The sequence below is a fragment of the Arachis stenosperma genome, chromosome 2, assembly GCF_014773155.1.
Source record: "Arachis stenosperma cultivar V10309 chromosome 2, arast.V10309.gnm1.PFL2, whole genome shotgun sequence".
Taxonomy (NCBI): domain Eukaryota; kingdom Viridiplantae; phylum Streptophyta; class Magnoliopsida; order Fabales; family Fabaceae; genus Arachis; species Arachis stenosperma.
In genome coordinates, this window is record NC_080378.1 from 41,117,221 (window position 1) to 41,133,296 (window position 16,076).

General features: G+C 39.9%; 1 protein-coding gene across 1 annotated transcript; it reads right to left on the reverse strand.

Annotated features, from left to right (window-relative positions):
• Window positions 1-7,057: 7,057 nt before the first annotated feature.
• On the reverse strand, window positions 7,058-8,476 carry LOC130962818 (uncharacterized). The gene has a single exon (XM_057888984.1). The coding sequence runs from the start codon at window positions 8,474-8,476 to the stop codon at window positions 7,058-7,060; it is 1,419 nt and encodes a 472-aa protein (XP_057744967.1).
• Between the last annotated feature and the right edge of the window lie 7,600 nt (window positions 8,477-16,076).

Below are 16,076 nucleotides of genomic sequence, written 5' to 3' on the forward strand. Positions count from 1 at the left end.
TATCCTTTTCTGCTTTCTAGAGTTTTTGAGGGTATGGTAAGTTGGTCTTGTACTCAAGTGCCATGAGTGGTGCAGGGTGAGTGTTCATAGTACCTATAGAAGGACTACCAGCTTTCTTAAGAGAGGTGTTCCCAGCACTTACATGTGTCTGGCCTCCCCTAGACTGGCGTTCAACGCCTGGGCTGCCCCTTTCTTGGCATTGGTCGCCCATGCCATCCATTTCTGGGCGTTCAATGCCCCTGATGGTACCCCGGGCTGCAGCTTGTTCATCTTCTGCCATTTTTTCCTCTCCCTACCTCTTATTGTTCTGAGGCTGGGTGTTCAGGGTACTCCCTAATTGGATAGCTTGGCACTCTTTTCTTATCTAATTAGGCAAGAGCTGTTTAGCCTGGTTCAACTGTGCTTCCATATTCTTGCTGGAGGCTCGGGTCTTTTGCAGTGCTTCTTGCAAGCTTAGCACTTGTTGTGTGAGAAAGTACAGCTATTGGCTTAATGACTCACTCTGCTTAGGAGGGTCTGATTTAGTAGACACTGTCTTGACCTCTCCCGTCATTCAAGTCTCACTAGATGAGTACAGATGCTGATTGCTAGCAACTGTCTCAATGAGCTCTTTAGCTTCCTCAATTGTCTTTCTCATGTAGATTGAACCACCAGAAGAATGGTCTAAAGACATCTTAGCCATATCTGTGAGTCCGTAATAGAAGATGTCTAACTTTACCAATTCTGAAAATATTTTAGTAGGGCATTTTCATAGCATCATCTTGTATCTCACCCAAGTATCATGAAGGGATTCATTATCTCCTTGTTTGAAGCCTTGAATGTCCAGTCTTAGCTAGGTCAGCTTCTTTGGGGGAAAGTATTGATTCAAAAACTTATCCACCAGCTGACTCCATGTTTTCAAGCTTGATTTGGGTTGATTATCTAACCACCTTGGTGCACGGAATTACACTTCGCACAACTAAACCAGCAAGTGCACTGGGCCATCCAAGTAATATCTGAGTGAGTCAAAATCGATCCCACAAGGATTGTTGGCTTGAATCAAGCTGTGGTTATCTTGTAGATCTTAGTTAGGTGGATAGAAAAGTTGTTTGTTTGTTTAAAGCGTAAAAAAGTAAATTAAAGATAATGTTACTATATTGATGGTGAATGCAATGATAAGAAGATGGTTAAGGCTTCATAGATGCTTTGTTCTTCTGGATTAATTTGATCTCACTATCTATGCCAACTGTGAATGATTTCTTCTATGGCAGGCTATATGTGATCAATGTCTTTCTTGAGAGGTCGCCAATCTTCCTCCAGGCTGATGATCGGGGTAAAATTTGTCTCTCAACAAATTCCCATTCGGCAAGTGTACCGAATTTGTCGTCAAGTAAAAACTCACAATAGAGTGAGGTCAAATTCCACAGGGATTGATTGATCAAGCAACTTTAATTAGAGGAATAATCTAGTTGAACGAATCCATGAATAGAGTTGATAATTGCAGAAATTAAAATGGCAGGAAAGTAAATGACTGAAAGTAAATAGCAGAATTGTAAATGGGAATGGGGGAATTGCTCATAAAAGTAAATTGCAGAAAATAAAGAGAATGGGTAAGATCAGAAATGGGGAGTTCATTGGGCTTAGGAGATGTTGCATTCTCCGGATCAATTTCATTTTCATCTCTTCCTCAATCAATGCACTCATTGATCTCCTTGGCAATCTTAAGTGATTGAATCACAATTTCTTGCAATTCAATCTCTCAAATCTTGATCAATAGCCAATTCCTTGGTCAATTGCTCATAAGAAGAGATGAAGTGTGGTCACTGATTATACCACATGCACTTCCCAAATCAAATGCTTAGAGGGTTATAGCCACATACCCATCCACACTCAATTTGGTCCAGCATGAGAAAGCATTTCTAGCTAATCTCTTCATTCCTCTTTCAAGGATCCGAAGAGATCCATGTTTGAATAGCTTCTTTTTCAAGATAACTATCCAATTGAATGAGGATCGAAAGCTTTCAAGTAAAATCAAAAGGAAAGATAGAAGAAGAATAAGAAAATTAGTATTGATCCATCAAATTACAACAGAGCTCCCTAACCCAATGAAAGGGTTTCAGTTGTTCATAGCTCTAGAAATCAAAATCAAAGATGGAGAATACATGATAAAGCTAGAAGTACAAAGAAAGTAAATACAAAGAGTAGTTCTCTGTCCTTGCTCCTTCAAAAAAAACTCCTCTCTCTTTCAAAACTACTCCTATATATACTACTCTTCTCAGCTTCTAGTTAGCTCTTCAAGTCTTGGGCCTCTGGATCTTTGAACTTAAAGCAGTTCCTTTCTTCAATTGGGCTTGGCTTACTTGCAGAGAGATAGTGTGAAGTGGGCATAGACTTTAGCTCAAGACTTTAGGGGTTTTTATCATTTAGTGAGAATACAAGTTCGAAAACGTTAGTGACACTTAACATTGTCACTAACGTTGCCATGCACCCCTTTGCCTCACGTTAAAGCCCACGTTAACTGGGTTAACGTGGCTTTTAACGTTGCCTTGTTAGCCTTCGAGAACGTTAGTGACACTCAACATTGTCACTAACGTTCAAGTGTGCCCCTTCTTGCTTTACGTTAAAGCTCACGTTAACTAGGTTAACGTGGCTTCTAACGTGGCTTTTGCCAACCTTCGAGAACGTTAGTGACACTCAACATTGTCACTAACGTTCAAGTGTGCCCCTAGGTCTCACGTTAGAGTCCACGTTAACTAGGTTAACGTGGCTTCTAACGTGGCCATTCTTAGACATCCCAACGTTAGTGACAATGTTGAGTGTCACTAACGTTGGCTCATTCTTCATTCCTCATCGTTAGCTTCCACGTTAACCAAGTTAACGTGGAAGTTAACGTGGCTCTTGGGGTTGTGTGGTTGCTCCAACGTTAGTGACAATGTTGAGTGTCACTAACGTTGTCGACAACTCTCCATCTCTTACGTTAGCTCCCACGTTAACCAAGTTAACGTGGGAGTTAACGTGGCTCTTTGCACCTTAGGCCAACGTTAGTGACAATGTTGAGTGTCACTAACGTTGGCTTCTCTTCCCCTTTTAACGTTAGAGGCTACGTTAACTAGGTTAACGTGGCTTTTAACGTGGCCATTTGTGAGCTTGCCAACGTTAGTGGCAATGTTGAGTGTCACTAACGTTGGCTCAACTTCCCTTCTCCACGTTAGAGTTCACGTTAACTTAGTTAACGTGACTCTTTAACATGGGCATTGATGGCTTTTGAGAGTGTTTTTGGCAATAACTTTTCTCCTTAACTTTGCAAGTTACCTCCCATTCCTTGCTTCCTTTGGTCCTGAAATCAAGCAATAGAGTGCATCAAAGTTCTAGTCTAAGTCATGGGTAATGCAATATACAATTTTATCATTAAAAATCATGCAAAATCCTCATGAAACAATGTAAAATGCACAATGTATGCTTGAATCAAGGTCTGAGTGAATATCTGCCCAAAACTAACTTATTTCCTAAGAAAATGCATGAAATTACCTAAAAACAGTAAAGAAAAGGTCAGTGAAACTGCCCAAAATGCCCTGGCATCACAACACCAAATTTAAAGCTTGCTTGTCCCTAAGCAAGTACTGGAACAAGAGAATGATGAATGGAATCTCCAGAGAAATGAGTCATTCTTGTGGAAGTCATATTACTGATTTTATGGTGGTTTCATGCATAGCAACTTAGGTTCATTCCACTACTGGCTTTCAGACCTTTATCATCTCCTAAAATACTCACTTTGTTATATCCCATGAGACCTTTATTTATTGATCCTTTTATTGTTATTTCAAGGGCTGTTTGTGTTATTTAGGCTAAGTGCTTTGTAAGGGGGCAACTCTTTAGGATAAGCTTTCAGCCAACACTCCCGAACCAGTTGGTTCAAGGTGCTAGGTGTTGAAGCACCCCTAAGGACTTACTTATTCAAGTCTCTCCCCCATACATACACACCACAGGCATATAGTTTATTTATTTTCTTTCCTTTAGACCTTGGTGTCCAGCACCTCTTTGGGTTACTAAATGCTCTGTGGTGAGGGTTACTCTTGATAATGGATTTTCAGCTGATAATCCCGGGTTAGTTAACCCAAGTTACCAGGTGATGAAGCACCCCAAAGAGCTTATTCATCCAAGTAGATCCCTCACACAGGAGCACCACAGACACATGTCTTAGGGTAAACCATTGGTGCCTAGTCTTATTGCTTACTCTTTTTCTTTGGTTTTTCACTTCCCTTGTTCTTTCCCTTTTCTCTTATTAGGATCTTGTTGTTATCTTAGTCTCATGGGTATATAAAAAGTAAAGTATTCAGGATAGATAGTTGTCATCCTAACCTTGTGGTTGAACCAACTTAGCTAACTTATGACTACCCCCAAAAATTCATGAATGCACTTCCACATTATGAACTCCTTTCTGGTTTTTTTGTAAACATAGACATTCTCTTCTTCATACAAATAGACAAGCTTACAAGTAAATAAGGGAAAGAAGCAGTGACACTTAAACCAGAGTTCATGGACCTAAGCAATAAGAGCATTAAGATGCAAAATTGAAAATGTTCAAACTAACATGGAAGCATGTTCTATTCCATACAAGATCTTCCTTATTTAAAGCATAGAAAAATAAATGGAGTAACGAAGGAACTCCACCACCTTTTACTTTTGTGGCCGTCCTTGCTCTTTTCCTTGCTGGTCCTCCTTATGTCCTTTTGCACTTCCTTGCAGCCGTGCCAATCTTGCTTGCTTCCAATCCGCAAGTGCCTTCCTCATTGATTCATGGCTCTCTTCCACCCTTTTTCTCTCTTCTCGTGCTAATTCATCCCTCACTTCTTCATACCTTGCGATTCCTGGGTGTAATATAGGCAGCTGTCCTACTAGGTACCCGAGCCTGGCTTGAGTGTTTATGTGATGTCCTGTCTCGCTCATGTAAACACTTTCTGTAAATGCCCTTTGCTCGTCCAGTAGTTCTGTGTGTTCTATCTACCTTCGATGCATCTCATGTATGTGTGCCCCTTGATGTGCTTGGATGTTGATTAGCCTCTGGATGGACTCTTGTTGCTCATTTTGCCTTTGCTCCATCCTATTGAATGTTTCTCCCCATTGTTGCCCTTGACTTTGTTGCTGTTCTATCATCTGCCTTTGCCACTCTCCTTGTTGAGTTATCCATCTTGATAGTGCTTCCTCTTGCTGCCTCATCATCTGTAGTTGTAGCTCTTTCTGTGCTCCTTGGCCATCCAAGTACTGTCTAGACAAGCCATCAAGGGCTTCCTGAAGTTGATGCATGTCCAAGGTCTGTAGTGCTTGCTCCTCTGGGGTTTGTCCTTCCACTCCTTGAGGGCCTTTACTCTTTCTTTGCTTCTTTTGAGGTATGGGGGATGCTGCAGCATTCATCCTTCGAACTGTTATTGGAATGCCTTCCTTTATCCATACAGGATCCTCATCCTCAAACTCCACCCCAGCTTTCTTGCAAAGTCGGTAAATAGTGCTAGGGTAACCTAACGTCCCTCTTGCGTCACTTTTCTCTGCCATCTTTCTAATGTCTTGAGCTATGATTTTATGAACCTTGATTTCTCCTCCCTTGAGTATGCAATGCACCATTGTTGCCCTTTCTAAATTCACCTCCGAGTTGTTTGCGGCTGGGAGGATGGACCTCCTCACTAACTCAAACCACCCTTTGGCTTCAGGAGTGAGATCTGTTCTCTTGATGAATTTTGGCTTATTTCCTGCGCCCCTTTCCCAGTCAGCTCCGGGTACACAAAGGTCTCGCAGGATCTGGTCATAATTGGGGTTGTTGTCCATCCTTGAGTGATAACTTTCTTCTTCAAATGATATAGACCGTAGCTTCAATGCCCTCATTACACTCATGGGACCAAAATCCACCATTTTTCCTCTCACAAAGCTTATATATGACTCATCTTTCTTATCATACCGGACTGCATTTGCATAAAATTCTCTTATGAGGTTTGCATTCACCTTAGTGACCGGGTCAGTGAGGAGCTCCCATCTTCTCCTTTCTACCTTCTCTGAGATTTCTGGGCACTCACTCTTCCTAACTTGAAATCCCAACTCATAAATGATTTTCTTACCAACCATCCACCCGTATTCCAATGCATGATGCAAGCTTCTAAACCTCTTCTCATCATATGGGTGTTCCTCCATGGGTTCCTTTTTCTTCCTTCTCTTGGCGCTTGAGGATACCATGAATGATAATTCTTATGTGAAGGTGGTAAGGTTGTGGAGACTTCTGGTTGTTTAGGGTTTTATGACAATGAAGAGAGTTAGGGGGAGGGAACGTTTGTAATGAGGTAAGAAGTGTTGCGTTTCGAAATGAATATGTATGAAGAGTGTGTAAAGAAAGTTAAGGCTGGGTACGGAACAAGGGCTACTTATATAGGGAAGTTGTAAGTGAATGAATGGTGTGGATTGATGGATTTGTTGCTCGATGGACGGTTGGGGTTATGCCTGCTTATGGACAAGGATCACCACTTTATTGTGGTTATTGGTTCGGTCATCAAGTTTCCTCTTTCTTCCATGTTGCATGGCAACATTTTCCAATGCATTCTTCCTTGAGTCACGTGTGTGTTTATTTCTTCATAAAGTGCTGAACCATTTCTTCTCACTTGTCCTATCAATCTCCTCAATGCTCCTTTCTTTTCCCTATAAAGATGAAATAAGAAGAGTAAGAACTACTTTTATAAAAGAAACAAAAATGCTTTAACATCTACTGCTTGAATAATAAAAGAATTTGTTTATTTCTGAATTCCTCTAACTGACTAACTGTGTATCTTCATATGCAAATTGGTGGCACCATAGGGTGACACCAAACTTAGTTTGGAGCACTGTGATGAAAAGTTGTGTTCAAAGCTTTAAGAATAATGCTTTGAACACCAAACTTGTTCTTTACTATATTCTGCATATAAAAATTTCACATGTGTTCTTCAAGTTTTGGTTGGAATTCATGAATATTGATTTATTCACTACTTCTGAAAGCATGTAAACATGGGTTGCCTCCTATGAAGCGCTTCTTTAGCGTCACTAGCTTGACGTTACCCCCTTATTATGGTGGTTGGTAATGCTTAAAGTCTTCTCCTCTGGCAGTGGACTTGTATCCATTGGTTGTATCAATGATCTCTATATGCTCCAAGGAGAAAACTCTGTTGATGGTGAAGACCTTAGGTAGCTGAGATGGTACAGTGGGGAGATTAGGGGGGATATCTGTGAAGTAGGCTGAGATTACTTTATCCCCTGGAGAGAAATCTTCCGTAGGAATCTTCTTGTTCCGCCACCCCCTTGGTACCTTCTTCTTTGCCCCTGGTGCTTTTTTCTTACTCCTGGTGGCCTCCTTCTTTGATGAGCTTTTGTTAATGTCCTCACAATCTTCTGGTGGCTTAGGTTCCTCCAATTTTTCCTTGACCTGTGGCACTTGCTGCTGGCCTTGTCCATCAACCCAGTGAATCTCAGGATAAGCTGATTGTGCTTCAGTGCTTGCTTCTTCCTTTAGTATCTCATGATGCACTTTGCTCGTTTCTTTGTCCTCTTCATCTTTTTCCAGTGAGAGTTCGAAAACACTGAAGCTCAGTTGTTCATCATGGATCCTTAATATTAGCTCTCCTTTCTCCACATCTATCAGTGCTCTAGCAGTAGCTAGAAATGGTCTCCCCAATATGATTGGGTGCAGGTGACTCTCTTCCATGTCCAGGATGACAAAGTCTGTTGGGAGAAAATATTTTCCAACTTTGAGCAACACATTTTCCACCACTCCTACTGCTTGCTTTTGAGTCTTGTCAGCCAGCCTTATGACTACATCTGTAGGTAGTATCTCATTGATCTGCAGCCTTTTTACCAGAGATAGGGGTATTAAGTTGATGCTTGCTCCCAAATTGCAAAGTGCTCTATCAAAATTTGTTTCCCCTATAGCACAAGGGACATGAAAACTCCCTGGATCTTTTCTTTTCGCAGGCAATTGTGTTTGAATGAGGGTGCTGCAATCCTTGTTCATCACTATAGTCTGGCCCCCCTTGAGTGAGCTCTTCCTGGGAAGTAGTTCCTTCATATACTTGATGAATTCTGGCATTTGCTGAATGACCTTGATGAATGGTATGTTCACATTCAAAGATGCAAATGAGTCTAAGAACCTTGAGTACATTCTCTTTCCCACAGCACCCTTTAGCAGTTGAGGAAATGGTGCATATAGTCTCAGCAGCTCCTGTTGTGAGATTTCTGGTTCTTGTTGGTTTTTCTTCTCCTTCTCTACTAAGGTATTTTCAGGTTGTTCTGACAGCTTGCTTGGCTTATCTTCAGTCTCCTTGTCATTTGTAGTGACCATATTGCAGTCTTCCCATCTTACCTTCTTCGCTTCACCTCTCGGATTCTTCTCCGTGTCACTTGGGAAGCTATCAGTGGGTTTGGGCATCTTCTCAGACAGATATCCCACTTGGAATTCCAGCTTCTTGATTGCTTCCCCCCGATTTTTCATATTGGCTCTCACCTCCTCTTTGAACACCTTATTGTCTTGAATGTTTTTGCATATGCTTTCAAGTAAGGTTTCAATCTTAGAGATTCTGTCATCAAATGATGGTATGTTGGGGGTAGAGGTAGAAGAGTGAGATGTATTGCTGTGGTTTTGTTGGTATGTCCTCTGTGTGAATTGTTGAGGAGCTGTATTGTTGGGGTTGTGACGTCTCTGATCTTGGCCTTGGTCTTGTTGATTCCCCCACCCAAAGTTTGGGTGATTCCTCCATCCAGGGTTGTAGGTCTTAGAGTATGAATCATGGTTGTATCTAGGTGAATTCCCAATGTAGTTGGCTTGCTCTTGAGTGCCTTGTTCCTCTTCACTTGCTTCCTCTTGAGTTGAAGTGGTGATTGCTGCCACTTGACTTCTTGGTGAGGTCAGCTAGCTGCTTGGTGATGACCTTGTTTTGAGCAAGCAGAGTATCTACATTGTTCAGCTCCATTACCCCTCTAGTGTTCCCTCTTTCGGAAGCATAGAAGTAGTCATTCTCAGCTACAATTTTAATGACATCTATGGCTTCCTCGATGGTCTTCTTCTTGTTCAAAGAACCTCCGGATGAATGGTCTACGGCCTTCTTAGATTCATATGACAGTCCTTCATAGAAGATGTGCAGCTGCACCCATTCATTGAACATATCAGATGGACATCTCCTTGTTAGGTCTTTAAACCTCTCCCATGCTTCATATAGAGTCTCACCATCTTGTTGCCTGAAAGTTTGGACCTCAGCTCTCAGCCGATTGACTCGTTGAGAAGGGTAAAATCTTGCCAAGAATCTGTTCATAACATCATCCCAAGTTGTCAAGCTATCCTTTGGAAAAGACTCCAACCACTTGGTTGCCTTGTCTCTGAGAGAGAATGGGAACAACAATAGTCTATAGACGTCTGGTTGAATGCCATTGGACTTCACTGTGTCACATATTCTCAGAAATGTGTTTAAGGGTTGGTTGGGGTCTTCTTGAACACCTCCTCCGAACGAGCAATTGTTCTGAACGAGAGTAATGAGCTGTGGCTTTAGTTCAAAGTTGTTGGCATGGATGGTTGGTTTTTGGATGCTACTTCCGCAGTTCCCTGGGTTTGGGTTAATGTAAGAGCCCAAGACTCTTCTATCTTCCCCACCAGGATTTGCTCTATCTCCTCCACCATGGTTGTGCACCTCTTCCTCACGATGGTCCTCCATGGTTGTTTCAAAGTATTCTTCAAAGTGTTCCTCTTCTTCTTCTGCACCCACTACACGTTTTTCTTTTGCCTCCCTTCTTAATCTTAAGAAGGTTCTCTCAGGTTCAGAATCAAAGGAAGTTGAAGCTCCGCTTCTTCTCCCTGTCATACAACCAACAGAGTACAAGCAAGAAAAGCAATGCAGAAAGTATCTTGTTAGAATAACTTGTTAGTGTCAGTGATGCAATATATCAAACAGTTAGTGGGTTAGTGAACTGAATTGTAAATAGCAAAGAAAAACTCAGAAACAGGGGAGGGGAAGAATTAAACTAAGACGGAAAGCAAATTAACCAAACAGAAAATTAAATCAAACAAAATACAAATGCTCAATCTAGTGATCCTCTAATGTAGTCATTGTCGATGCACAATCAATCCCCGGCAACGGCGCCATAAACTTGATCGGGGTAAAATTTGTCTCTCAACAAATTCCCATTCGGCAAGTGTACCGAATTTGTCGTCAAGTAAAAACTCACAATAGAGTGAGGTCGAATCCCACAGGGATTGATTAATCAAGCAACTTTAATTAGAGTAATAATCTTGTTGAACGAATCCATGAATAGAGTTGATAATTGCAGAAATTAAAATGGCAGGAAAGTAAATGACTGAAAGTAAATAGCAGAATTGTAAATGGGAATGGGGGAATTGCTCATAAAAGTAAATTACAGAAAATAAAGAGAATGGGTAAGATCAGAAATGGGGAGTTCATTGGGCTTAGTAGATGTTGCATTCTCCGGATCAATTTCATTTTCATCTCTTCCTTAATCAATGCACTCATTGATCTCCTTTGCAATCTTAAGTGATTGAATCACAATTTCTTGCAATTCAATCTCTCAAATCTTGATCAATAGCCAATTCCTTGGTCAATTGCTCATGAGAAGAAATGAAGTGTGGTCACTGATTATACCACATGCACTTCCCAAATCAAATGCTTAGAGGGTTATAGCCACATACCCATCCACACTCAATTTGGTCCAGCATGAGAAAGTATTTCTAGCTAATCTCTTCATTCCTCTTTCAAGGATCCGAAAAGACACATGTTTGAATAGCTTCTTTTCCAAGATAACTATCCAATTGAATGAGGATCGAAAGCTTTCAAGTAAAATCAAAAGGAAAGATAGAAGAAGAATAAAAAAATTAGTATTGATCCATCAAATTACAACAGAGCTCCCTAACCCAATGAAAGGGTTTTAGTTGTTCATAGCTCTATAAATTAAAATCAAAGATGGAGAATACATGATAAAGATAGAAGTACAAAGAAAGTAAATACAAAGAGTAGTTCTCTGTCCTTGCTCCTTCAAAAAAAACTCCTCTCTCTTTCAAAACTACTCCTATATATACTACTCTTCTCAGCTTCTAGTTAGCTCTTCAAGTCTTGGGCCTCTGGATCTTTGAACTTAAAGCAGTTCCTTTCTTCAATTGGGCTTGGCTTACTTGCAGAGAGATAGTGTGAAGTGGGCATAGACTTTAGCTCAAGACTTTAGGGGTTTTTATCATTTAGTGAGAATACAAGTTCGAGAATGTTAGTGACACTTAACATTGTCACTAACGTTGCCATGCACCCCTTTGCCTCACGTTAAAGCCCACGTTAACTGGGTTAACGTGGCTTTTAACGTTGCCTTGTTAGCCTTCGAGAACATTAGTGACACTCAACATTGTCACTAACGTTCAAGTGTGCCCCTTCTTGCTTCACGTTAAAGCTCACGTTAACTAGGTTAACGTGGCTTCTAACGTGGCTTTTGCCAACCTTCGAGAACATTAGTGACACTCAACATTGTCACTAACGTTCAAGTGTGCCCCTAGGTCTCACGTTAGAGTCCACGTTAACTAGGTTAACGTGGCTTCTAACGTGGCCATTCTTAGCCATCCCAACGTTAGTGACAATGTTGAGTGTCACTAACGTTGGCTCATTCTTCATTCCTCATCGTTAGCTTCCACGTTAACCAAGTTAACGTGGCTCTTGGGGTTGTGTGGTTGCTCCAACGTTAGTGACAATGTTGAGTGTCACTAACGTTGTCGACAACTCTCCATCTCTTACGTTAGCTCCCACGTTAACCAAGTTAATGTGGGAGTTAACGTGGCTCTTTGCACCTTAGGCCAACGTTAGTGACAATGTTGAGTGTCACTAATGTTAGCTTCTCTTCCCCCTTTAACGTTAGAGGCTACGTTAACTAGGTTAACGTGGCTTCTAACGTGGCCATTTGTGAGCTTGCCAACGTTAGTGGCAATGTTGAGTGTCACTAACGTTGGCTCAACTTCCCTTCTCCACGTTAGAGTTCACGTTAACTTAATTAACGTGACTCTTTAACGTGGGCATTGATGGCTTTTGAGAGTGTTTTTGGCAATTACTTTTCTCCTTAACTTTGCAAGTTACCTCCCATTCCTTGCTTCCTTTGGTCCTGAAATCAAGCAATAGAGTGCATCAAAGTTCTAGTCCAAGTCATGGGTAATGCAATATACAATTTTGTCATTAAAAATCATGCAAAATCCTCATGAAACAATGTAAAATGCATAATGTATGCTTGAATCAAGGTCTGAGTGAATATCTGCCCAAAACTAACTTATTTCCTAAGAAAATGCATGGAATTACCTAAAAACAGTAAAGAAAAGGTCAGTGAAACTGGCCAAAATGCCCTGGCATCAGCTAAACACCAGGGTTAGTGCGCATCCAGTCTGATCGAGGGTGAAACTCCTGCTGTCCATTCCCCTTGATGATCCTACTCAAAATGCCACAAACAAGGTCAAATCTTCTGGATCAGAGAATGTTGCACCTTTGATTCTAGCCTTTACCACAAAGACCTTAATCTCCCCATACCTCGGCTGAACTGGTGTCTTGAGAAGTCCCCAACAAAGTCGTGGATTAGCCGTCTAAGAGATGTATAATTAAGCTAATGGTTCATTGATATCCGATGAAAGACACTCGCTAAACCCATGTAGAATAGAGATAAACTTGTGCCAGTTCAAGTCATTCATAAGGTTGAAGAACGAAGATACATCTTAGAAAAGAGAATCAAACACGAATTGAGATAGAACAGTAATAGTTTTATTAATCCATAAAACTCAGAAGAGATCCTAACCTTAACCTAGGAGGTTTAGTGGCTCATACTGTAGATAATAGTGTTAAAAAATAATGGGGGAGGAAGAAGATCAAGTGTGTCTAACAAAAGGGTGATCTTCTCCTTTAAATACTAAACAAAGGATTACAGAAATATGATAGGCTTAGGCTTGTAACATGAAAATCAATTTTCGGGGCTCATTTGGTGAGTGTTTGGGCTGAGTTTGAGTGGTCTCCACGTGCTAGGATGCTCTTTGGGTATTGAACGCTGCCTAGGGACACCTTTATGGGCGTTGGACGCTGGCCACTCCTCTGTGGGCGTTGGATGCCTGGACTGGGGTAGATGGCTGGCATTGAATGCCAGCTTTGAGCCTTTAATTCTGAAATAAAATATAGACTATTATATATTTTGGGAAAACCCTGGATGTTAGCTTTACAAAGTCATTGAGAACGCTCCATTTGGACTTCTGTAGCTCCAGAAAAGCTATTTGGAGTGCAAGGAGGTCAGATCTTGACAGCATCTGCAGTGCTTTCTCTACCTCTGAATCAGACTTTTGCTCCAACTCCTCAATTTCAGTCAGAAAATCCCTGAAATTGCATAAAAATACACAAACTCATAGTAGAATCCAAAAATGTGAATTTTTCACTAAAACCTATGAAAATATAATAAAACTTAAACAAAACATGCTAAAAACTATATGAAAATGATGCCAAAAAGCGTATAAAATATCCGCTCATCACAACACCAAACTTAAACTGTTGCTTGTCCCCAAGCAACTAAAAAAAATGTAGGATAAAAAGAAGAGTAAGATACAATAAATCTTAGAGTTTTCAGTGAAGTTCAGTTTCAATCAGATGAGCGGGACTTAGTAGCTTTTTGCTTCTGAATAGTTTTAGCATATCACTATCCATTGAAACTCAGAAGTATTAGTCTCTTTAGGAACTTAGAATCCAGATGATATTATTGACTCTCCTAGTTCAGTTCTTTTTTATTCTTTAACACATCTTTTTAGATTCTTGGCCGTGGCCCTAAGAACTTTGTTTTCCAGTATTACCACCTGATACATAAATGCCACAGACACTTAACTGGGTGAACCCTTTCAGATTATGATTCAGCTTTGCTAGAATCCCCAGATAGAGGTGTCCAGAGTTCTTAAGCACACTCTGTTTGCTTTGGATCACAACTTTAACTGCTCAGTCTCAAGCTTTTTACTGGACACCTTCACACCACAAGCATATAGTTAGATACACTGTTCATTTGAAGTGCTTAGGCCAAGATTTTGTTTCTTTTAGGCCCTCCTTTTACCCTTGCCTTTTGGTTTAAAGGGTTATTGGTTTTTTTCTCTTGCCTTTTGGTTTAAAGAGCTTATTGGCTTTTCGAATTTAGGATAAAAAACTCGTTTCTATAGCATGTCAGCATTTTCCCATTCTGATATGCCATGCGTACACAGAACCCATCGTGCATACACGGGAGTTGGTCATTTCCAAACACCCATGCGCCAGTGGACATGGTCTACATACGCAACTTAGTTACATTTACGCTCATGTGCATGTCATATGTACACGCGCGAGATCTTTGCCCAAATTTCTCGTGTATGCGACTATGTCAATTTTCATACTCATGCGTAGATTTAGTTTCAAGGATTACTTTTGCTCTTGATCTCATGAATTTAAATATATCGGAAGAATAATTCTCATTCTACATGAATTCTTGTTAATTCTTGAAAAAGTTATCTCACTTGAATACTAGCATGGCAGTAAATTTCTCCTAAATTACTAATTACTTGGACTTAATGGGATACGTGACATATAATCCTCTTATATTTGGGTAATTAGGGTTTTGTGGCTAATAAACTAGAATTGAATCTAACCCTCTAATCTATATTAAGTGACTAAAGAATTGGTGGTTGATTAGGTTAGAGGGGACTAAATCACTAAAGAATTAGGGTTTAGTCAATTACAGTTTTTCATGAAATGAATCTTGCATGATTAAAATACTTGATACGAAAACTTAATCCGGAGGAATAAATAACTCCAAAACTTTAACTATCTTCTCACATACCTTTCACATCAATTCTACTATTTGCCTATCTCACTCTAATACTTTTGAACCTTAAAACACCATTCTCTTCCTGTCTGACTAAGTGATTCGTTCGACTATTGTTGCTCAGTCTATCAATCCTTATAGGATTGACCCTTATTCACCTAATGTATTACTTGGTATGACCCAGTGCACTTGCTGGTTAGTTTGTGGACTTTGAATTCTGCACCAAATCTTACCAAGTTTGTTCAGCTAGAATTGAAGAGCTTGTCAAGAGCTTCGCGTGGCTACAAACGGTTTATCATTCAGAGCTCCAAAGCTCAAGATATAAGCAAAAGAAGAAGAAGATGAATAGTGTTTGTTGGGGTTTCACTCTTCTACCTATACTAGCGCCCCTTTCTTTGTTTGGGAGTGAAATGAGGCTAAAATGCTCATTTAATGAGCCCATATATGTTGGCCTTAGGCCCAACTTAGGCCCAATCTAATTCATTAGTGTTTTTGGCCTCTTTGGCCCATATTTGAGCCAAACCTTTAAAATTAGCGCCCCAGTTTTGGCTTTAATTGTTTTCCTAAGTTTTTCTATAGTTTTTGTTACTCTCATGCAGTAATAGACAGACTTAAGCCGGTATTGCCGGCTAATTTATCGGTACGCATTTTTACGTAATTTTCTGTAGAAAATTATATTTTCTTACTCAGAAAAATCAATTGAGTCCAAATATCATATTTAAAATTTCAAATTAACATTTCTAAAATTTGAACCTATTTTGAACAATTTAATTATTATTTTATTTTAATTAACTTGTTAACTAAAATCCGGTTCTTACATAAACCATGAAAATTTTACATAATTAACATGCTTAGCTTCTTGGTGTAGTAGTTTATCATACACTTGAAGCTTGATGATATAATGAAAAATCTCTGATACTATTGGTGAAGAGGACTAAATATAGGACACAAAAGGAGTAGCTGAACTGAAATATATCATTATTTGTACTTTCTCTCAGTTCTTAATAATTTTCATTGTCATTCAATTTACCAAGTAGTAGAAAATGTATAATTCTAGCTTATTCAAATTTAAAAAAAATTTATTATTGTTTTGAGTAATTACTCAAATTAGTTTTTGAGGATTTTAAAAGTGGATATTTTAGTCCCCAGGAAAAAATAATACATAGATTAATCCCTTAGGATTTTCTCTGGCAAAAAAATGAGTCCTCCGTCCAACTTTCAGCGTGACTCATCAACAGAGACTGCTGAGT

Excerpts from the sequence above, each read along its gene's own strand:
- LOC130962818 (XM_057888984.1), bottom strand. The coding sequence starts at position 8,476 with ATGAAAAATCGGGGGGAAGCAATCAAGAAGCTGGAATTCCAAGTGGGA.